At 38.6% G+C, this 24,906-nt stretch overlaps 1 protein-coding gene across 3 annotated transcripts in view; it reads right to left on the bottom strand.

Moving 5' to 3' along the window:
• The window catches only part of LOC102224592 (contactin-4), a 228,829-nt gene that overhangs the window by 74,338 nt on the left and 129,585 nt on the right, over positions 1 to 24,906 (bottom strand). For all 3 annotated transcript variants that reach the window (XM_023325061.1, XM_023325063.1, XM_023325062.1), the window contains exons 6-8: positions 10,548 to 10,751; positions 6,374 to 6,476; positions 2,881 to 3,065 (exon numbers count right to left, since the gene is read on the bottom strand). In XM_023325061.1, the coding sequence (XP_023180829.1) occupies positions 2,881 to 3,065; positions 6,374 to 6,476; positions 10,548 to 10,751 (492 nt within the window). The remainder of the gene's footprint in view (positions 1 to 2,880; positions 3,066 to 6,373; positions 6,477 to 10,547; positions 10,752 to 24,906) is intronic.

Genomic DNA, 24,906 nt, shown 5'->3' with positions numbered 1-24,906 from the left:
TGTATTAAAAAGTGGAACATCAGACATGCATCTCTCCTTCATCTTTAGAGGTACTGATAGTAAGAGAAGTATATGACAAACTTCTTTCCCTTATAGATTTCGGGCAGAGATATAACCAGAGTAGTCACATAATTGTGTCTATAAATGATTTATTAAGGAAAAAAAAACACCCTAGCCCTATTTGAAAAGGTAACTGCCTTCCTCATTTAGTAATGTATTGTCTATGATTAGAAATAGTTTAGTATAAACTTCAGGAGCCTCATACAGGCCTGTACAGTCAGGAATAACAAAACGTTAAGTAGAGTAAAACAAGTTTATTTGAGGGTGTGTTCTCATGAAATAATCACTGGTATTTATTACAACCAACAAGTCCAGTTTCCTCATCAGGAAAATCACCATGAGATTTCACGGATGCTCACTGGGGAGCATCAAATCTCCCCAATGAGCTGAGATGTAGCTAGTATAGAAATTGTAGAACAGCAGTTTGAAAAACATTGGGATTTTGTTTGCAAATCCCTCTACAAGTAAAGGAAAAGTACTCCAATTAACAAAGAGCACCAAAGCATAATATAGCTGAACTTTGGAGTTTCAAAACTACCCATCAAAGACTTTTTGAAGATATTTTCTATCCTTAGTAAACTCAGAAGGAAAGAAAAAAGGAAGCAGGTAATAACTTTCTAGCTTTTTAGTATATGTTAGCTTCCTTGCAGCTACTAAAATGCAAGTTTCTTTTCTTTACTTGAAACCAGTAGCTGCTGCTTTGTTTTCCTACTGAGTGTACCGAGGACATAAAAGATTCACAGACTTCCATTTGCAGTTTAAAAAGTACACAGTACAGCTAAATTTACAAGGTATTAAATAGCAAATAGCAACTGCTAACTTTTAGCAGCAACTAGCTGCTAAAAGTTAGCTTCCTAACTTTTAGTTAGTTTCCTTGTAGCTACTAGTTTTTTAGGCTACCAGTTTCCTAGTAGCTATTACCTTTCTAGCAGCTAATGCTAAATATGTTAGCTTTTAGCTGGATTGTAGTTGATAGCTGGTTTGTACTCAGCAGCACCAAAATAATATAATGCTTTGCTTTCAGATTCAAACCTTAGACAAGTGCGTATACAGTATATATAGTATATACTGTATACGCACTTGTCTAAGGTTTGAGCATATATATATATATATAGTATATACTGTATACGCACTTGTCTAAGGTTTGAGCATATATATATATATATAGTATATACTGTATACGCACTTGTCTAAGTGAAACGATCCGATATATTACTAAGTCTGCCACTACTGAGATAAAAAAAGCAATAATGTTGACACAAACATTTATGCTGAAGCTGAAGGGATTAAATTAGGACATAACAATCATAGTGCAAAATTCCCACACTGTTACAACCCAACCATGAGCCAAACGGCTATTTTCCATTAGTGTTGTTGAATACCACATAAATTAAAATACACATTTTGGCAGACATAGATAAAGGTAAGACCAATTATCTCATGTCTTCAATTTTGCAGCCTATTTATCGCCATATCTTTCTGCTTTGAGATTACCATAATGACAAGGCTATATGTCGTCCCACAGCATCACACTCCCTCCACCAAAAGCTGTTCAGCATTGGCATACTTAACTCTGACGCTCGACTTTTAAATGAACTTTCCTAACAAACATGGCACCACTTAAGATGAACTAAAAAGGCTTTCCAATAGCTTCAGAAATATTGACACACACACACACACACACGCACACACACAAAACAACTACCTAAACACACATTAAAATATAAACTACTTTTCAGCATTGCTTGAATATGTAACAAAAATATGGACACCATCAAATCGATCTGTATTGTACTCTGTTGAGGGGACTTCCATTTTGGGGATAGTTGCTCATTAATTTTGCCTGACGTTGCTAACAGACAGAACAAGGCAATGACGATTCATCTTAGTGATTCATAAATGGTGTGAAATATTGAAAAAAATAGATAATCTTGTGTAAGTTACAATAACTTGATTAAAATGCTGTATTATTATTCTTTTCAAGCCAGAGGCCACTTCTCTATGCCTCCACTTGCCCTTCAACCCTTCCTTACTTTTAGTAAAGAAGCATAAATTATTACAATTTTCTTGCTGAATTTTTTCTCACAACAAACACCCAGGCATGTTTTTCTTATTCTGCTGCTGGTTTGATCATTTTTAGGGATTGATCCAGGTGCTTGTTGATTGAAAAAACATTCGGGAGTTCTGCTGGATCTCACTTCAGTGTTTTCTTTCTGTTAAATATAGACATATTTCTCAACCAAGGTTACCTTGTTTATCACTTTCTGATTGTGATTATTGTTTCTTGTTTCATTTTTGCTCTTTACAATCGTTGGTGTGTGCCGATGCCGACTTCCTAAAGCTAACCTGCGTAGCGGTGACTCCAGTTGGGGGATCACTAGCAACAATGGCAAATCCTCTTCCTGCTCGTCCAGATGTTACTGCTATGCAGATTATGTCCCTGACATATGGGGCCCTACTCTATGTATAGTACATTTAACAGCTGTGATCTTCAGTCAAGTTGGACGTCAATCACGGTGCCATCTGGTGGAACCCAATGAGAAGCTCACCAACAAGGTCACATCCAAGGGCTCAGCCTCATCCGCATCACTCCTTTAATCTGGATCAAAATATTAGAGGCATCATGGCTGACAGGCTTTAATCATTTTGATGTGCCGTTAAAACCGGCCTCTTTGCTCATGTGTGCCAAACAATCTGCCGCCGATCTCCGCCGCCTGCTTTGTAAGAAGAGTCATGTCTGTTTTTTTTTTTCAGTCTGAGTCGGTCTGACAAGACGTACCTCCATTGTGGTCAAATATTCATGTGCGGCGGGTCACCTACCGTAGAAAGAGAGCTTTCCTTTCACCGTGTTCATCCCCCGGGAGTTCTCGGCCATGCACTCGTACGTGCCGGCGTCCTCCTGTTGGAAGTACGGGATTTCCAGGACGCCGCTGGCCTTCCTCATGTCCACCTTCCTGGGGAACGGTACGCCGTCCACTCTCCTCCAGCTGATGGAGGGTGCAGGGCTGGAAAATAAGGGGTTGATGTGTTTTAGGGTCAACAGATAAAACCAGCAGTAAAAATGTTTAATGAACAATTTGTACTTTTAATGGAAATGGAAAAGCTTTTAAAGTGCAATCTGAGTTGTAAAAATGTTTAACCCAATTAATATCAGGATTAGTTTCTGTCCCTCACTTATTCAAATTTAATGACTTCCCTAAAAGAGCTTGCATAATGCAGTTTGGACTTTTCAACATCCTCACTGATCTAAATATAGCTTTCTGTGTTAAAGTCTGCAATTCAGATCCAACACTAAAGGTCGGCTTCCTGTTCATGGAAGAAAGCCGCTGAAATGCCAGGCTTCCTCTCCATGTTTTTCTTTCTCCATCTAATGACCTTAACATGAAACATAATTTATAATGCCAGCCTAGAGTCCAGTTTGGAGAAAAAACAACAGGAGATGTTTGGACCCACCATTTGACCAATCAGATTGATTGCCATTTCCAATTATCGAGGACTTGAATCCTCTGCAAGGGGAACTGTGGTCTATGCAGAAGTGTCAGTTAGCATTTATAAAAGGTATTACTGCACATATAAGGAACAATAAGGAACGTATAACAGAGAGACTTCAGAAAATATGAAGTGACCTTCTGTTAAAAAGGTAAAGGAATAAATATAATACTTTAATTTATTGTAAATTAAAATTTAGTTCTGGAAGATGAAGCTAAATGTCTGACAATTGGAGAAGAGACCAAATGAGATTCTATTAATGTTGAGCAATGCAACCCTCCACTCATCATAATAGCAGGGTTTCTCTCAGTGTATCATAAGTCTGGTGGACGCTTTACTTGCCCCTCCGCCAGGCTGAGCGTTGTTTGTTTTTGTTGTTTAAAAAAAAAAAAAAAACGTTGTTTCTTTTAAATAATCAGGACTGCAAGCATCTCTGCTGCAGTGCATATTTGATTGGAAGGGCAGAATTATTCCTGAGAGAAAGATGAGTTTATAGTTTTTAAAGCTGATGCACTGAACATGGAGTGCGGACCAATCACACGGCTGGCGGCTCTACAGGTTGGCCTCTATGCTGCCGCTGCTTGTTGTCTGGAGTTTACCTCGGCATGGATGGTTGAAACCATTAAACCAAATTTAACAGCATTGATAGTCTCTTAGCTGATTTATGTGATGGGCCGGTTCTAAATGTGTACAGCATCACATTATGTTTTCAAATCCACTAACTGATGAGTTCATTTGGATTTAACAGAAGTGCAAAATATTGATATTTATTTTAATTGTATTTTTTTGATTTGTTGTTTTTAAGATTCTATAGTTGTGGGTTTCATATTGTCAGCAATGTCTTCCAGTGACATAATTGCCCAATTGCCCCAATACTCAAATTAACATCTTTAATAAAAAAACACGGTGGACCGCCTCGGTGCAAATACAATTTTATAAATCTTTATGCCACCTGCCCAAAGCCTGTTGTTTACACCAAAACTGTTTATTATTTAAATGTGGAATGAAGGTGGAAGATGGGGCGAAACCCTCCGTCTAGCTTCCTGTGTGAACCAAGAACTGAGAAGAAAACTTGGGAATTGTTTCCGATCTGGTCTGAGTAAATACCTAACAGGACAGTAGAGTGTAACAATAAAACACAATTAACTCAAAACCTTTGTTTGCTACATCGCTCTAGTTTCACATCAGACAGTTACTCTGAGCCAAAACTACAGTTAAAATCCCTCCTTTACTAACTTGTAACTCCGCAGTAGTAATCACACCATTCTGTACCCATCTACCTTACTTAAATCATCACATCTCAGCTTAGCTTTTAGTTTAACATTTTTGAACTGTTATAAAAGTAAATGGTCATAAAAATGGTCAAACCTCAAGCATGATTTAAGTCAATTTACGTTACTGCCTAAAAATATCATAGATCACTGGACTCTCATTTGTTCCTGTTTTAGGAACCCTAAAACTAAAACCTTTAAATATCTGAATCCTGATATTTATTGGAATTATATGATATTATAATAGACTGTGACAACTAGTTCAACTATTCAGAATCATCCCATCAATCCCCTGCAATGGGTTTCAACAGTTATATTCCATCTCATTGGTGGATGGGATGTAACTGATGTGTGAAAAACACTGTTGATACTTTTTTAAAGTAAATTTACTTGACAGAAATAATTTTAGCTTCAGCTAGCTAGAAAATGAGTGACAAGTATGAAATGTTCATATACATGAGATTTTAAAGATACTGCAGCCTAGAAATTCAGTTTTATATCAAAACCCAAGTGAAAATTTTATAAAAAAGGAGAACTTGTCCACACATGAGTAACTAGAACCTCACTGAAAAACGCTATCAGAATAGAAAGAAAAACTGCTAATGCTAGGCTAAGCAACAAGTCGTCACCAAGATCAAGACGAGGCTAGACTGAAGCTAAATGTATGGCGTCAGGTGGTGTGTAATCAGAACCTTATGGTTTTGTTAATGGACTTTGCCCAGCCATGTGGCAGCATATGAACATCTGCTGACATGGTTTGTGTCCCACATATCCATTTTGAGGATATTCAAGTTAGCTAAAATTAGCTAAAACAGATGGTGAATGACTGGCTAGCATGTTAGCTTCCATTACTCCAGTGATGTATTTAATTTCCAACAAGCTAATATTTCTATTACAAATAATATAACTATCACGGTCAATATCTTCACAGAATCTCACACAGAACCTCATTTCACACAATCTTCTAACTAATTCAGCCACAGTCTAATATTAAAGTTGAACTTGGTAGCAAGATGAGCCTTTTCCCCGGAAGCAGTCACTTCTTGTGAAAGACACGTCTTAGCTGTGGTTATGAGGGAGAAGGTTTTTGTTTTCCATCTTGTTAGAATAGAATAAAAAGTTTATTCAGATTTGAGTAATGTTTTTATGAGTAATTACAAATCAGTTGTAACATGGGAGGAGAAACTAGATGAGCAAAAATGATGTTAAAAATTGGATTTTGGCAATTTTAGTTTAACACATTTATTTACAAAATTGTCTGCAATTTGATAGATTCATTGAAGTTTCTTTCAGCTGTTAAATGTGTCTGACCTCATGTAATTTTACTGGTTTTATTCTAACTCTTTTTAACTAGTTTGATTCAACACACTGTGGTAAAAACATATCCTTAGTGAATTCCCTAATACCACAGAATGACCACCCTGTTAACCCGGTTTCATAGCCTAGCTTAAAACACACAGGGATATAGTCAAAGTTTCTGCAACACAGAAGTGCTATTGTTAACATTCTGCCTTTAAATGATGCTGAGCTCGCTCAGTGTGTACTTTGCTTACTTTCCAAGAGCGAAGCATTCCAGCTTTACAGTGGATCCTTTGGCAACGTGAACAACTTCTGGAAACTGAACTTCAATCTTTGGCTCGTATTCGCCCATAACACCTGAAAGAGAAATGCAAATGATCCGCCGAGTTAGTGGAGAACTGATTCTTTTCCCTTTTCAACTTAGAGAAACACAGAAAACAAAAACTAAACTAGTTTTGATTTCTTCTGGAGCACCCAAACTGCTGAAAATACTTCTTTCCACATTCAGTTTCTTTTAATTTAAAGATAAAGTGTCTTTTTTTCAGACTTCCAACGTTGTGCGATATGAGCAGCAGAAACACTTTCTGCTCACAGGGCTGTCACAGAATGCTAAATATAATGAGAAAAAGGGGCCAAAACAGCACTGCAGTTGACGTATGTAACACAAATGTTCAACAGGAGAAAACAACTTTGAAATTTCTCAGACAATTTAAGCTTTTGCATCCAGATGCAAAAGTGGTTTGTAAGCCAGTTACAGACCACAAAACACAGCCATAAAATCCTCCTGAGTCCTGCCACAGTCTCTTCAAAGATCCCATTCACTGTCAGTGAAGCAGCTCTGGCATTGTATCTGCTAAAAATCTCTGCTTACAAAAAGAATAAAATGGAGTGTTGCTTTAGAGATTTACATGTTTTATGACGACTTGAAAAAAGTGAACATTAAATCCAGGTCTTTGCTTTTTGATTTGTGCTCAAATATGTGCCTGTTTTAGATGATTGCTGGTTACATTTAAACCAATACTTGCAGTGTTTGCTATGAATTTTAAAATTCACATTATTTCAGTTTACTGCATATCTGCGTTGTGCGTCTGGGGTTTAGGAAGATACTCTGTTTCAGGAGAAAAAGACTCCAGGTAGCCTTCATACACCTTTACATTTACATCAGTTCCTTATACGTCTGTTAGTGACGCTAACTTTTCGGCTCTTAAGAGCCGGCTCCTCACTAAGAGTCGTCCTTCTTTATAAGGGAGTGGCAGCAAACACAGCAGCACAACAAGCAGCACAACACAGGAGAGGAGGGAGAGAGAGAGAAAGAGGGGGAACCGTCTAACCACTTTTTTCCCCCTTTTGCTGCTCAGCTCTTACTTTCAGTGTAAGCTCTCTGCTCACAACAGAACTGTGATTTGATTACCATGGCAGCCTTGTAACCAGTCAGGTATAAGGATATGGGATCATTCCATTGTGTGAAAATCTGACTCTCTGCAGTGGGACAGACAGGACAGTCAGGTGAGTCCGTCCCCTCAGTTAATAAACAGAAACCTATAAATATAACTGACAGCAGTAAGAGAAGCAACATCTGGTTGAAGAGTAATATAATAATAAATGAATATTATGGCTCTGTTCTGTAGATTTGGTTGCAGTGCTTTGTTCATTTGTTTTTATTAATTAAAGGTTTGATTATAATATTATGCAAAACTTAGAATGTGTGCTTTCATAACAAAACAAATACATAAATAAAGGAAGTAAAAGGCTTCTCATATAGGGATATTGAATGCAGAAGGATTTATCATATGAAACATTGCAAGTTATGTTCATATATGGGGTTGCAGGTGATAATAGATGAAGAACCATTTGGGAGCTGAAAGAATCAAACTTCCCCTCACTACTGTCCATCACTGCGACTTCACTTCATGAAGTCCATGTCTGTGGTTATTCTTTTTTTTTTTTTTTTTCAAAATGTTATTGGTGCTATTTTGGACTCCACAAAGCAAAGTCTAAAAAGTTTGGAAACTTGAAATAGAAAACCTGAATTCTTCCCCTTAAGTGATGCTCAGCTAAATTATATTAATGTTTGTAATTGTGTGCTGGGCTATTTCTCCAAAACTCTGCTGATTGTCAGCTGAGTGCTCCAGATTACTCCTCAATAGCTTCTTTCTCCATCGCTGTAATGTGCAGGCCAGTGTTGCACAAATAGCTCCAGAGATGGAGGAAACAGCCCCAATTTCATCTTGTGGGTTTGGTGAGGCGTGTGTTATCAGGACGGCTCCCTGAGTGACTGTGAAAGCTAATTCAGATCCTTATCACAACTGTCTCACAGCGGAATGTAACCACAGTCCCATCAGCCATGTTAAAGCAGACAGCTGCAAGGGAGAACGTAATTGTCTCATACTATAACCTTTTGTAAGGAACACCTGTTTAATGTGCCCACCCTCTCACCCGCATAGCCAAACCCCACTGCTCCCATTTTGGTGGAGAGGGCTGACATTTATCTGCTGATCCATCTGCTGGAGGAAAATAAAGGTGAAGAAAAAAAAGTAGTAGAAGGAAGAGTCTTAGGATGGAAAAAAACACACCACCCTCCACACCTATTGATACTCCTGGGAAAGATGCACACAAAAAATTATACATTTTGCTATCGCAGCAAAGTCTATTAATGTAAAATATAGAAGCATACAACATTCATTTTGAAAATTATTATTTTATTTTTTTTAAATAAAATTCCCAGTAGCACAGTTATTGGTGCTTTAGCTTGTGATGTTACGCAGGTTGCAGTCAGAGTAACATGTTTGATCCTCTTGGTTCAGTTTCTAGATTAGTTGTTCCCAAACTTTCCAACTTCTGACCCACAAAATTAAAACGTAACTCTGACCCTTGGTTGAGCATACAAACATTTTTGCAGAGTCAGGTAAGAAGTGATACAATGACAACACAATCAGTATTAACAGCCTATATAATGATCAAAATGTTCCTTTGAATTATTTTTCAAGACTTGTTTTTTTTTTAATATATATTTTACAACATTTCTATACATATAGTGTCTCATCTTAATTTTTGGGATGTAAGTTAATTTCTGATGAGGCTTTTAAGACCCCAGACTTACTGGTTTGTGACACCAAGTAGAGTCCCGACCTGAACTTTGGGAACTGCAGTCCTATAGCACCAAATGCCCTGGACTGTCTCTTATATATCTCATATTTGTGTCCGCCGACTCATTTCTGTGCTGATTTCCTCCAATGATGTAGCCTGGTGAAACCAACCTCTTGTTGTACGCTTTGCTTCGTACAGAAGGTCTGGACCCTTGGCTACTGAGGAACGATTGCTTCCTAGAGGCGAAGACTCTGCTGAGGTTTTAAACAACTGGATCTGAGGTTGTCACGTGGCGTAGTGGGTAAAGCATGCAGAGGTCATGGTCGAGTCGGGTGCGACTCCTGATCTCGTTACCTTTGATGCATATCTTCCCCCTTTGATCAATTTTATCCCACTATATATATTAATATACAGTACAGACCAAAAGTTTGGACACACCTTCTCATTGAATTCAATTAGAAAGTGTGTCCAAACTTTTGGTCTGTACTGTATATAAAATCGATTTTTACCCAGTTGCTAACGTTTGGATGTGAACGTTAGCTTCATTGTGAAAGTAATTACGCTGTGAAGCGTAGTGGAAATAGAACGCACTGTAAACATGACTCCCCCACTGACAAGTGCCGAGCCCCACAACATCTTTGCCAGCAATAATATGTCTCACACATTCTTCCTGCTCTGACTTCAGTTGCTCAATATTTGGAAGCGAGTCCAACTAGCACTGACAAGCTGTGTTCACACTGCCAGTGCTAAACTACTGGTAGACCATAATTCTGAAACAGCTCAGAAAATCAATGTCATTGTTTCCAACGTCTCCTTCTCTACACTGATTGGCCCTGTTGAAATTCTACTGGAGAGATCAAGGTCAATGGGAGAAATTCCACATGGAACACTGAGAGGAGATGAGAATCGAGCAGAATTGCACAGGAAAGCAATAGCCAGGCCACCAATGACAACCAGTTTTTATTTTTCTGCTAGAAGTCACTAGATTTTCACCTAAAATTTATTGGTAAATGAAAGAGTTCCAAGGCTTTCGGAAGGAAACAAGTATGACACAAAGTAAGGCCAGAAGAAATCTGTAAGCAGGCAAATACTTTATTGCTGTCCTGTGTTTATAGATGAAACATTTTTTTCATCTTTTAGCTTTGAATGGATCAACAGTACAGACTCAGTCTACAACATAAAAGAGCATGAAAGGCGCTAATTTGCAGACCTTCTGACAGAACAGTGCAACATGCAGCCAGATGTACATGAAGCTTTTAAGCGTTCCATCCACTCCATGTCCTTTTTACTATTCCTCTGCTAATCCATCAGCATACAGAGCTAATAACCAGCAGTGCTTACCGACGCTGCGAAGCACCAGCGGAGTGGGCGGGCCCTGGACACGGGTCTTTGTGACTGTGTTGGTCACCACACAGGTGTAGTTTCCAACATCCGAAGGCTCCATTTTGGCGATGTACAGGTTCCCCGTCTCCTGTGAGACGAAGCGCCGGTTGTCCTGCTTCACAAATGTTGGGTATTCATTGAAGATCCAGGAGAAGATCAGATCTGTGGGCGCAGAAAAGAACATTTGTTCACTTAAATACAGAGGAAGCGTCTCAGAGGTCCTTAAAAAGAACTGCTAAACTATTCCTGGAGTGGAGAAAATGCTTTAGAAAGTCTGCTGGTAGCGAAAATGAAAAATAAAACACATAGAACACCTGAAAATTAAACACAGGAGATGTAAAAAAAAAAAAAAAAAAAACTGGGTTTACTTTGACTTTCTCCATTTATTCATATTCTGCAATAGTTTGTATTAGTAGTAAGAAATGTCTGCTGTTTGGGTGGATTACAGTTTTACAACCAGCTCATCACTATTAATGATTCACACTTTTAAAATATCACGTTTACGATCCATACTTGGTGCGTTTATTTCAGAAGCTATAGAAACATTTTCTTTTAAATCTACAAGGATTTGCAACTTAGAGCATAATGTTGATATACGTACAATGACTGTATGTAGCTGAACCAGAAGTTTACATATGCAGAAAAAGCACAAACTAGACTAAATTTCTTGTGTCTTAGGACAGTCAGAATCATCAAAATTATTTCTATTTACCAAATGACAAAAAACAATGAGAAAAAGAATATATTCAGGATGTATTTATTAAAGCCTTCAAAACAAGCCGTCAATTCTTTTTAACATACAGAATAATTACTATTTCTTTAAACAATGAAGGAAAATAAATAAATCTCTGACTTTCTCTTTCATTATTGTGGCATTTAGTAAATACTAATAATTTTGGTAATTCTAACTGACCTAAGACAGCTTTCTTTCTTTTTTTGGAACTTGGCTGTTTGTTTTCATGAAACAGTAAAATTTGTGGTTTGTTTTTTTCCTGTTCTGACTGTATATATTAATATTCGTTTATCTCTTATCTGTGAAACTAATTATTGAAAGTTTATAAAAAAAGAGAAAAAAATCCTCAATGTATAATTTTTCTTAAGGCGAAAATATGGGCAGGTAAATAATCGCTAACAATAACAAGCTATTGTGCATGAACGCCTGCTGGGAAGTCATTTACTATTTTCTTTTTTCGTAATTTTATAAATTACAGTCCTGATATGCTACAGAAAAGGTTGATATTAATTGCAAACATGCATGCAAGCTTTGAGGCTTGATGTTTGTGGACAGGATTACATGATAGATGAAGTCTATTTCTAAGATCCTCCGTCTGTAAGTATGAATGTAATACTGTCAAGAAATGTGCTATGAAAATCAGACATGCAGAAAAATAGGTTTAACACTCAGAAAATAATTATGTTGAGTGTTAAAGTAAAAGCAGCAAAATGATCAACTCTTGGAAAAAGCGAGATTTTTCCTGCATGTTGAAATCTATAAATATCATTTTTTGTGACAGGTTTCAAACAATTCAATTCAATGAAAAAACACTTTTATTTCTCAAAAAAAAGAAATGTGACAGTTTTAACTCCTATTAAAATGTCTCTGGTAGTGAGGGGAAGTTCAGTCTTCCAACCAATCTGAAGAGGCTTCTGACTGAAAACTGTTGCTGTATGAAAAGGAGGGTAGGCTAAATATAAAACGTACACAAGTAAAAGTAACACTACTTGAAAATATTTTTACTCAAGTAAGTTTATTTTAGGAATATATGAGATAATTCAAGTAAGACTTAAAGCTGTACTATGTAACTTTACAAAATAAAACAGATTCTCTTACATATTTGTTGAAGAGACAGATAATCAGTAATAAAAAAATCAAGCTCCTCTGCCTTCTCCCAGTGCCAACTGGAAACAACCAATCAGAACCAGGAGGAGGGTCTTAGCAATGTCCATCAGACTTGTGTGAGGGTTGTGAATGCTAAGGCTAATTAGCATGGCCTCGGATGATGGTGTATAAATGGTTTTCCTAAAACAAAAGTTGTTTCTTCATCATTAGCACATTTAGCAGCGCATTCATGAACTGACTGACAGCGCTAAGCCCCTCCTCCTGGCCCTGATTGGTTGTATTTGGTTGGGAGCAGTATGTTTCTTCAGACAGCAAAAGCAGCTCAGGAACGGGGTGGAGAATATCCATTTTTTCACAGATCATCTGTCTCATATTAAACTGTAACGATATAATAACAATTTCAGCAAATATGGAAAAAAAAATTCTTATAATAAAAGTTCCATATTGGACCTTTCATTCATGAGTAACTGATGATAGTCTAATCATTTGTATACTTAATGTCATCAGACAAAAATATGAAGTGATGTGCAAATGTTAATATTTTAAACACTAAAATGTATATTTGTCTAAAAAATAACATCATTATAAGATGGCAGATTCAGGCAGAAGAAACTATTTCCCCAGCTAAATTTTTTAACCTCTATTTCATCTCCTGTATTCTCTCACTGTATGAATTCATGCAATAAAATAATAAAAAGCTATAAGTAGTAGAACATGAGTGACAACTAACACTTCAAAGCCTTTGTGATCCATGGCTGCATTTTAGCCTGCAGGCTCCCACTTTACCAGATGTGAGAGGCGTTTCAACATTATAAATGCTGTGCAAAGGTGTGAAGCTATTTATTTTAATTAACATCTTTGCATACTGGAGAAGCCAGATCAAGACAGAGGACTTGAGTTTATGCAGTTTTCTGCTTTATTACGCTTCTGATTTGAGATAATGAGGCACTTTAAAACAAAGAGAATAAATGAAAGTACTGTACAGCTTATGCACTGACAGAGAATTTAATAAAAGGATAATATTCCGTAACTACTATGCAATAATGATTAATGAGTGCGAGCTACACTAAAGCCTCCATTAACCTGGTCAATAATCTAATTTTGTTTGAGTTGGTTTTTCTATGGAGACAAATGGACAGCAGATGGACAAAGAGGATGAAAAATGTGTTAAAATTCAAATACAAGACACATCGCGGTCACTCTCCCTGGCAGCTGGTTTATGATTTAACCGTTGACATCGGCTGGGCGGAAAACGTTCAGAGGCAAATCAAAACTGGTATTAAGAATTGATTGCAGAGCAGAGGGTTGCCATGGCATCTCAAATTAGATCTAACCTCGTTTTACAACCTGGAGTCCCACAATTTCTAGAAACGGGCATCATGCGTGCTCCATATGTGAACACAGGAATTCACCGCGTTAGTCACCCCTTCATGAGGCTCGCCTCCACTTCACTACCAGCAGCTGCACCGACTGAGCTGGAGGTGGCAGATCAGAGAGTCGCCAACGTGGGGAGGAGACGGGTCCTGAGACTGACTCATGAGCAACTTGTTCACATTATCCATTTACAGCCTTCAATTCTGCAGCTTTCTGAGCTGATTTATGGATTATTGTTTGGCTTTTTAATCGCTAATCTATTATATGGAGACACTAAATATGGTGGTTGATGTTTCTGCCACTTTTTTTCTGTTTATTTTGATGATTATGTTGCAATTAATAGTTAAGTGTGCACTATAATCAACCATTGATAAAAAAAAAAGTCCTGGTTATGTTGCTGTGAATTAGAAGAAGACCAGGAAAAACTCATTTCAATGGAGAAATGTTCTGTTTACAGCCTTACTGTAACCTGAACAGTAACAGTGAAAACTACTGGCTTGTCGACATCGTCCACAAGGACCATCATTCACAGGAAGTATTGGCTACTGAAGCTGCCTATTTACAAACAGGTTCTGATTTTGGCACATTTCTTCAACAAAACAGATGAAAACCAGGAACTAAAGGTAAACACACTGAATAGGACATAGACATACTTTCCACATTCTATTTTTGTATCAAAAAGGCTTTTTCTTTTAATCTCATTCTGGCTCAGACTTTAGGAATTGTTTACTGCGGTAATAGCCCAGGGCTCCATTTCTGGGGGGGGGAGGCCCAAAGATTTTTTTAGTTTTAACTGAATGCTTTGCAATAACTGTACTTTATGTAAAGCTCACAAGGCATCATCAGGTGAGTTGTATTAATATGCTGAGATTTTTATGAATATGAACAATATTCAAGTATTTTAAAATATGAAGCTATAGTAAATTTTGTTTTAGGAAAAAACATGGAAATATTAATAACTAGCAACAATTCACACCCGCTCATATATAGTACTACTGTATTATGCTGTAATCGGCATAATACATTTTCTGCATTGGATAGGAACACTGGACCTCTGTTACTTTTATGTAATAAGCTTTTATAAGCTGCTGCTGGTCACAGCCCCCAACTCAAAGTTAACACATTTTATACACATCTAAGTGGCTGCAGACAGATGCAAAATTGTACAACCATGCATCTTTGAAAAGCAGAAGTGGCGCCTCCTCCACAACAATTAAGAATGCAGCAAGTTGTTTCTGGATGGTGAGTCAACAACAAACCCTTGTGTTTTTCCAGCAGTTATTTTACAGTGTATACAGCAGTAAAACCACCAGACCAAACATGCTAGTTTGCTAATAATGAATTGAGCGGAGCTCTACTAGGGTTTTTTTAGCACTTGGATTTGGACGCAAATGAAAGGACAAAAATGTGCAAAAAGTGAACTTTGCTAAATAGTTCCCCTTAAAAATCACCTTTTTTATTAGCTGTAAGTATAAGAATTAACATAAATATAGCAGGAGTCCATCCTGTAATTGGTGGGTTGCTGGTTCAAAGCCCTGCTCCATTTCTCAGTGGTTGTGTCCGTTGTGTCCTTGGGCAAGACACTTCACCACGTGGCCTTGCTGGGTTTCAGTTTTTGAACATAAAAACTGAAATGAAGAAAGTTTTTGACAATGTTGTAATTTCTGGAGATGCAGCTGTATCTCACTTATTAACGATAGTGAAGTGACTTGAAAACAGCCATCAGCCTTTTCTCCCAGCAGGATCCGTTCCTCCTCCTGGTAGTCGTAATCATGGTTTGGAGCTCCGGCTCTGGGTGTGTCTGTCGTTCATCCTGACGGCCACAGCGGAGAGCCGCAGGGACCCGAGACACTTGGAGACAGGATAAGGCATGTTGTGTGTTTGTTTCCTCTCTAGTGCATCTGAACCACAGCTGCACCTGCTCTTGTTCTGAGTATAAAACTCTTCTGGCCATGCGGCACAACGTGAGCCGCAGAACGCCGCAGAGACAGAAAGGATAATGAGACTCCTCGCAAGGCAGGAGTCAAGAAAATCATCCGGGGCATTGACTGTTCAGTTTACCCAGCGCTGCGTAGGGAAAACAGGACATCACCGAGACAAACCGTGAAAAGGAATCGGGTTGTTTGGGTTTTTACAGTCACCGCCATGGCAACACAGCTGCCCTCTTTTTGGATGAATAGTGGATGTTTAAGATGAATAAATAAGCAACAGCATCCTTTAATACATCCCCTTTTGATCCATCAAAAGAAAAGAAAGGTAACATTCCACAAAACGCAGGCCCCCGCCAGCCCCACTTCGTGCTTCCCCTCTGGGTTAAAGATCACTTTGCAGGAGTCACAATGAATAAAGCTGCTCCGCTCACACAAGGACTTCAAAGGACAGGCCTAAATGAATATTCAGGAAGAGAACAAGATGTGCAAGTCAAACATGCCCTTCTCTTTGCACAGCTAAGATCAAACCCAGACAGATTGGTGATAATGCACAGATGGAGCATGGAGACAGAGATGGGGAGGCAGTAAACTCAAACCAGAACAGCCTTTATGCCAGACTGGAAACGGGAACGTCTTCATCAAGCTGGAGCACCTGTGGATGGACACTGATGATGTTATCCATGTCTATGTTTCAGAAAATTTAAATGTGAAGAGGACAGAGAAAACATGAACAAGTCAGACGATGGAAATACATTTAGATTGATGAATAACAATTTTGCTGTGTTAATCTTTGACTCAACACAGCCTTTAGAGTTACACAGAAAGCAGCTGAAACGCCAGAATTTCATTTTAATGACGTTCAAAACAAAGGGCTAGCTTTGAAACTTTTTCTACAAGTTCTTTCTGTACTTAAATTTAACCACAAATATTTAAGGAGCTGAATTATCAACAAGTCAGATTTTTAAAAAAGAGGGGAAACATGCTATCGGTAACCTAGCATCGGAGCAAAGTTCACTGGGTGAAAACATCTACACCTGGAGAAAAACATGGGTGTCCTAAAAACTGCCACCGTATTTGTCAAGTCAGAGATTTTTTTAGAGACTCAAGATAAAGCTACGTGAGCTTCAGCCAGCTAAATGAATAGATGTTTACAAGCTGAATGCTAACATTAGCTTGTTAGCTTCAACTTCAACTGGTTGTCACTGAGCAAAAAATCTCAATGACCCGCAACATCAGTTGAACAAAACCTCTAACTTTGAAAAAAATAAAATAAAATATTGCCATTGTTTTGTAAAACCCTTGTACAGATCCTTGTAAACTGTATTTAACTTTCTCAAGCTTTATTAAAGAAACCCCTGTCTTTAATCCACACGGATTAATAAATGCTAATGTCTGTTTCAGGCAGATTCTCAACTGTGTGCATAACTTTTATCGACATATTGACCTCTTAAAGGACCTTCCCGTCCCACAGAGAAATGTTTTAACCAATGGTGGGTGTAGATCTAACGCCAGGAAATTCAATAATCTCACAGGAACATTTGATAAATGTTGGATAAATTGTATTATTAGTATTATCAAATATTTGTTGTATCATGTAGCCTTGTAGTTACATTTAGATAATGTTTCTGTGTGTTAAATAACTTTGATTCCTTCCTGAGACTTCCCTGGGAAATAGAGGTGACAGCTACTCTCAGCAGCTGTTGCCCTGCAGGACTTCCTACCAGACAGAGGTGTTAGTTGCTCCCAGCAGAGTTTTACAGTCCTGCAATAAACTCTGCTCTGTGCTACAAAGCCGTTGCTTTGAAGCTATACAACGTGTCCTATTCGACGCCGTGCCTGGAGCAAGGAGGATTTAGATTGTAGATAACATGTGTTTAGTTTAGTGATTGTCTTTTAGCACTGCAACTAAAATGCTTTGACCCCACCCTTTAGAGTTGCAGTGCTCAGTGTGAGAGAGTTCCTAAGAGCAATAAAAGAGAGGAACAGACAGATGTGTTTCAGAGCAGGTTGGAGATTTGTAACTGAAAGCACATCTCTGTCTGCTCTCCTCGCGAGAAACAAAGAATCTAACTCTCTTGTCTTTCCTGTGTTTGTTTAATAGGTATTTAGACCTGACAATAACGCTTCCTCAGCTTACCCATGAAGGACAAACTTCAAGCTTCTCCGTTCTAGATGAACAATTGTTTTGTTTTCTTAGGTATTTTTAAAGAAAAAAAGAGTCGGTCAAAAATAATCATATCTTTGATCAACGCGCTAATTGTCATGCTTTTCACATAAATGATCCGAGTCTTTTCTGTTAAGCACATACAGTATATGCTCTATTTTTCACAAGGTGGCACAAAATTGAATGTTTATAAAATACTTTGGTAGAAAAAAAAACAAACACACAACCCCCCCACACCCCAGTAAAAACCTAACTAAAAACTGAAAGAAAAATAAAAAGGGAAAAAAAAAACCTAGAAATGATATTTTCCTAGAAAAGAAATCTAGGCATCATTCTTTTGTTTGACATAGATTGAGAACCTCAACTTTCCTCTTTTTTTATTTTATAGAGATAGTTTTTTTTTCAATTTAGGTCTTACATGAACATAAATTACAATAATCCTTAAAGGGAGTCTTAAGTACTTTAGCCTGACAGGAGCACTCAAAGTAAAAGCAGCTCAGGATGAATAGTAGGTAATAATGTTCCCAATAAGTGGCTCATGCATGGTAGACTGTTGCCTCAAACCACCAAAGAGAAAAGTTTTGCTGCTGTACATTAATATCCATTGGTAGTTATTTAACAGAAGCTGAAGACTATATTTAAAACACTTTGTGAGCATTTCAGGTGTTTTCACCTGGTGTTTTTCATTTCTTCTCAAAAAGCATGCATTAATAAATACTAATGCAATTGAACAAATTGGAATAGTTGTTCAATTTTCACTTTCACTTTATTCACTTTCACAATTCATTGTGCCAAACGAACCAAACCCTTTGAAAAGCCTGTTCTCCTCCTCACCTGTGGTGGCGCTGTACCAAGAACATATTTATGTGTTAGAATGGCCTTGTCAAAGTAGAGTGAGCAAAACACTTTCTACATTTTGATTTATGAAAATAAGCCATAATTTTCCTTCTGCTTCAAAATTATGAAATAATTTGATCAATCACAAAAACAAAAAGACAAATCTACATACTGTCAGACAGAAATCTGTGGTGGAAGCGCGGCCGTTTGATCATTATAGTCTGAGTTCTTGTTATCAGCTTTCTGCCCATCACATTTCATGCTACCAACTTGGATAGAATATAAAAATGTAACCAACGATCACACATGTCACATGAGTTACATCATCCAGTGCAGCACAGGCCTGTTTTTGTTTCCTGTAACGTGATTCATTTCTATGAGCTCAACACAGGAACTGTCCTGCTTCTCTTCCTCCCAGTAAAGCCATCCCCTCTGCTGAGCCCCACAGGCTCTATGGAAAGAGCCCATGAATATTTATATCAAATCAGTCAATAGCTCTCTCAAGCATGAAAAACAAACATATTGTTTTTGTCATCAAGTAGAAGAAGAAAGGAAAAAAGAAGTATCTGTCCAGTAGTGGATAAATTGATCTAAATAGTCTGAATGTAATCAATCTGAGTATGTTTAAAACTAGGAGGAAGGCAAGAAGGCAAAGTGTTTTCAAGCAAATCTTTTCAAGTTTGAGCTAAAGGAATCTGAAGAAACTTGACAATTACAAAGTCCACTTTTTAATCCACTGAAATTTATTGCGGAAGATTTAGATTCAACAGAACATCTTTAAGAAAGTTTTTGACTGTCTGCACAAAAAATGTTCACCAAAAGCTGCCAATGAACTAGTTAGCTTCTGCACAGAAGCTAACCTTCAATGTCTTCTTTATCGCCGTCTTGGGCTTACAGCCAATCAGAGTAAATGACTTTGCAAACACACCAGCCAATAGGAGTGAATCCGCACTGCAATTGTACAGGAGTTTTTCTGATCAATCATTAATTATTCATATTAGGGCTAGAGACGACGTCACACAGTGTGTGAGAGAGGCCAGGCTCACCGAAGGTAAACAAGGTCTCATTATTATTTCAAAAAATAGAAAAAACAATAGGAGTGGATATCTTTAAGGTTCTTAGCAATTATCACAGAACTTCTCAGACATTTTCTCAGACAAGGTTACAAAACTGGTTTATGGGCAAAACATTCATTGGGCTTGAAAAGTGTGAAACAGTCCAACTTTGCCGGCTAACATTTAGCTTCCTGTTGTATGCTGAGCTGTCGTTTAAAATGTAGCATGTTGACAGCCATGCTAAGGCCTTGCACACCTTTTGCGTTTCATCTGACTTCATCTTTAAACACCTCACTTACAGATTAACACTTTGAGTTTTCCTTGCTCTGCACTTCAACAACACAACGCGTTGTTGTTTTGGAAGCGTTCTAGCACTTAATTATGAGGCATTCACTGATTTAAAAAAAGCCATCTGGTCACAGATAAGGCATAAAATTGTTTGGTCCCGGTCACCACCTGACGCATCCCTAGTCAGAACTTCTAATCTTTTTCAGCAGCATCTTTAGAAGATGTGTTCAAAAAGTGGTTTGTCTCTCTATATTGTGTTGCAGAGTGCAGCTCTCCTGTATTTGCCCCAGGCTTAAAGAATCTTCTGATCCACTGTTTCCTTTACAGGACCAGACAGGATGCACATGCTCTGTACTCTTAAAGCCTCGGGTGGGAAGAGAAACAGGGACAGTACACGCACAAGAGAGAAAGAAAGAGGGAAAACAAGAAAAGAAAAGAAAGAACAAGAGAAAGAAAGAAGGAAAGATTAGTACAAGGGAAAGAGACACCCACAAGGGACTTGAGTCTTGAGTGGCCCTTAAAGGTCTCCCCCCATTAGAAAGCAGAGGTCAGCAGCATTAATACACAGCTAAACACAGTAATTGTGTGGTTGAAAGAGCGCGGTCGGGTCACCCCGGCAACCCATTAGTACAGCTGGCTTACAGGAAGGCAGACAATGACAAACTGAGCTTCTGATCTTCAGTGACGGACATGAGGGAGACACACTCTGAATGTCTGGGAGGAACAAACGAGAAGAAACGACGCTCTCTGACGAAGCCGCTCTCATCCAATGTCTTTCTGTGAACCTCCACATGGTGATTATAGCATAACATATTTACAACACGCCGTGACAAAGCTATTCATCCTGGGTTCTGGCCTTCCAGTAAGTCCTGAAGTGGCAGACTGTAAGTGCTGAGAGGTGGAGGTCACTGTTACTGGTGTCACTATTTAGGTGTTTGTTCTACACCAGTAACAGTGACAGTAAAGACAGATTAAACTCAAGACACAAACAAAATTAAAACACAAGATTTCAGCAATTATTCTTTTTGAGTATAAATTCACCTATACCAATTGCGTCAGAGATACTTGACACATTTGAATTGCCCCAGCACCTGCCCCTGGGACTTGCACGCTACTATTTCCACATTTTAATGGCTTCTCATGAACCTTCAGATTTCTGCAATTTTAAAATTTTTTCAACACCAACACTAGGGGAACCTCTGCAAATTCAACACACTTCAGGTGTGTGCAGAGTGTGCTGGTGATTTACTTCACTGGAACGCATTTTAGACATTCTGGTGAAATAAATTAATCTTGTGCTCTAAAATAAGATTTCATTTTTTTTCGAAATGCATACAGACTGAAGGGGAAAGTTTCATTTTCAGGTAGAAAAGAAAAATTGACAGAGAAAGAACATATTAAAGTGAAATATGTGTGAAGGTTATGATAACCTGCAAAATATATTTGATTTGTGTTAATTTTTGGTCTCAAAGAGAGGTAACATCCATCCATCCATCCATCCATCCATCCATCCATCCATCCATCCATCCATCCATCCATCCATCCATCCATCCATCCATCCATCCATCCATCCATTATCTGGATTCGGGTCGCGGGGGTGGCAGCAATTTAAAGTAAATTTTGATTATGTAGGTGTTCAGATTTTCAGGTTGTTAAATTTAGCAATTAACACCAAATGAAAACAACAACTGCTTCAATTAACGGCTGGACAAGCATGCAAAACAAACATATTTGGAATAGCTAATGTTCTGAAAATATGTACCCTACCAAAGCTGCTTATTTGTTTTCATCTTGCTCAATGTCTTCAATTAACTCAACAGTCATGTCTTGAGCCTAAGGAGGAAGCTAGAATACTAGGAGCGAACCCAACCATGCATGGGGAGAACTCCAGACTCCAGGCCAGGATTCAAACTCAGGGGCTGCAAGGCAGCAGTGCTAACAACTGCACCAACTGCCAAATGATCATTTTTATTATTATTCATTTATCATTCTTCTTCTCACTTTCCTTCCACTTCAAAGTGTTTCTACTGTCTCTCTTTTTTATCTTTGTCTCTTTTTCAGTTTGATGGCCCAATAACATTTAAAGCTTGTAAAACAACAGCCTTATAATAATAATTTTTACTTTATTCATCCCAGCAGAGAAATTATTTCGCAGTTACAGCACACGACAGGAACTGCGTCTGCAGGCAGCCAGCTGAGCCGGCGACATTTTTTGAAGGAGAACATGCCACAAAGGTCGTTGGGACCGGGAGTCGAACCCGCGACGTCCACGGGTCTAAGGCCTCCAAATGTGGGGCGTGCTAAGCCCCTGCGCCACCACAGCATGCCCCCAAAGTCAAATAAATGACTTTGTTAAAGTGAATTTAACAAAGTCTTCTGTACAACAAGGCAAACCTGCGTTACCCCCTTTGCAGCACAAATGTGGCACTGACACTGAAGTTGCCAGGGCAGGACACTGGAAAGAGAACAGGAATGCTTCACCACACGACTGGAAAACAACAACACCCAGGTTATTTTTAATCCTGTCTGAATGGGTCAGAGCAGCGGCTCTGCTAGGCGGGTTAGCTGACCTTAGCATTGGAAAGAAAAAGGACGAATATAGTCAAATAGTGCACATTTCTTCAACTTTATGTATTAAAACATATACTGTATTTTTAATCAAAATAAATAACATAGTATGTATAGTATATTAATCAGCACACAGTGTGTTAAATAAGTCACAGACTAACCTTTATAAAGTAGAGCAGAAAAAAGCAGCTTCTCACTGAAATCAAACTGATCACATGAGCATTAAAGCAAACAAAGCTGATGCCAAACAGTAGCTTTAAAAAACTGATAAAAACAAGATGTGTGCCTTTGAGAAATCAGAATGTTATGATGACTGTAACATCTTTTCCCTGGAGGATGAGGAGGGGAGGAGCGGGAGCAGGATTGCAACATCCATGCAATGTCTAAGTGATGCAGCTGAAGCGGTGGCTCCGGGCTTGCATCATTCTTTCAACAGGTAGAGCTGAAAGCTCAGGGAGAAAATGAATCCTCAACGGCCGTGAACACGGGAGACTCCCAGTGCAGCCACTTGGTTGGCCCAGAAGAAGCAAGCACTAATACCAGCTAGAGATGAGGAACATAATCTAAAAATACTAAGAAGAAATAAAAAGGCTCCAGAGATAAAATTTTGTTAGACACAAACAAATAATTTCAATGCTTTCCAGGTCGTAATGGCCTGTCTTCAGCTGATTGTAATTCACTGACAGGCTCAATTACAATCAGCCAGCACAATTGTTTTCTTGTTGAGATATTGTTTTTGATTAAAATGCAAGTAATTTTGTTAACAGATCATAAACATATGTTATATTTTTGGCTAGGTCCAGCTGAGAAGCAATTCCTGGCTACCCCAATAGAACCTCATACCCCACAAAACTAGCAGGTGTTGCTGCAATAAAAGCTGCGTCTACAAAATATTTTTATTGAGTAAAAAGAACATGCTACATCTTACAAATCGTTATTATTAAAAGAAAAAAAGAAACATTAGAATTGAACCTTTTTACATTCTTACATGGTGCAATCTCACCCATCAATAAAACACACTGGTTGCTTGTGCTTGTACTGTGCAAGAATGTGGAAAAAGTTAAAGAATGTGTTTTATTCCTGAGATCTCTATCACCTCTGATCAATGAACCAGAGACAAAAATGGTTGGATGTAAAGATCTATCAGTCGGTGCAGTGAGCAGGGACTGAACTCACTTCTGTCAGGTACCTTTGAAGTGTTAAGGACTCAGCCTAAAATTGTACCGTTAAGTGAGTCCTGTGTGGACAAGCCTGTCATGTTTTTCCACTATTGTTATTTTCCCCTTTCACAGCAGGTGACGGCGCATTTCTTCTGGGATCAGACTCCCACATGGGCCCAGGGATTTGTGTTTATGCTGCAGCACTGCGCCGCCCGAGGACAGAGCAGCGGGGCGGACGGAGGTGCTGACGGAGGCTCGCATGACGTAAACAAGAACCCTGCTGAAACACATGCCCAGGGAGCACAGGGAGCACAGGGAGCACAGGTCAACGTATGACCCTCATACACAGACATCTAACACACACACACACCTAACGTTCTTCACAACAGCAGGGCATACAGTAAACTTTAAGGAGCTTAACGGGAGCTTTAGGAAGGATGCCACTCACACACCCTCTGGGAGGTCTGGGGGTGTGCGTGTGTGTGTGTGTGTATGCTCACACTCCTCCATGACCTTTTCATACGTGATTAGAAAGCTCCAATCAATTCACCGTGTCACTCCAGGAAAACACTGAATATCCCATTTCACGCTGCCGTCACGTTGTCAGTGAAGTTTCCTCGTCACGACGAGGAAACTTCAAACGCCGTGATGGAGTTTGCAGAAAAGTCTCTGTTAGCGGGGCTGGTGTGACGGTAACATGTGGCAATATTTCAGAGAGTTGAAGTCCTCAGACAGATTAGAAAGGGGAGGTGGGACTGAATATGTGCAAGGAGATTACTCATGCAGACGGTGAAATGTGTCATGTGCTAATCAGATTAAAAGCAAAGAAATCCCCGATGAAAAATAAAAAAAATTTAAATACATTGACGACACACATAGGGCCATTAAAAAACAGCAGGATTAAAACTGGGCAACCATAGGGGGCCTCAGAGAACTCAAACTGTCACCATTATGCAAAGGAAGCTCTATTTTCACTGAAGCTCTATTTTCAGAAGGTCTATGTTTTAAAATGCCACTCAGCACTAAAGCTTCACACTCATTTTCAAATTGGCGCATGTTTCAGTTTTAGATTTCAATCCAGAAGTTGCCAACAACATTTG

This window comes from Xiphophorus maculatus, chromosome 20 (genome assembly GCF_002775205.1).
Source record: "Xiphophorus maculatus strain JP 163 A chromosome 20, X_maculatus-5.0-male, whole genome shotgun sequence".
Classification (NCBI taxonomy): Eukaryota; Metazoa; Chordata; class Actinopteri; order Cyprinodontiformes; family Poeciliidae; genus Xiphophorus; species Xiphophorus maculatus.
The sequence above is the reverse complement of the archived record's forward strand: the minus strand, read 5'-3'. Positions and strand labels throughout refer to the sequence as shown.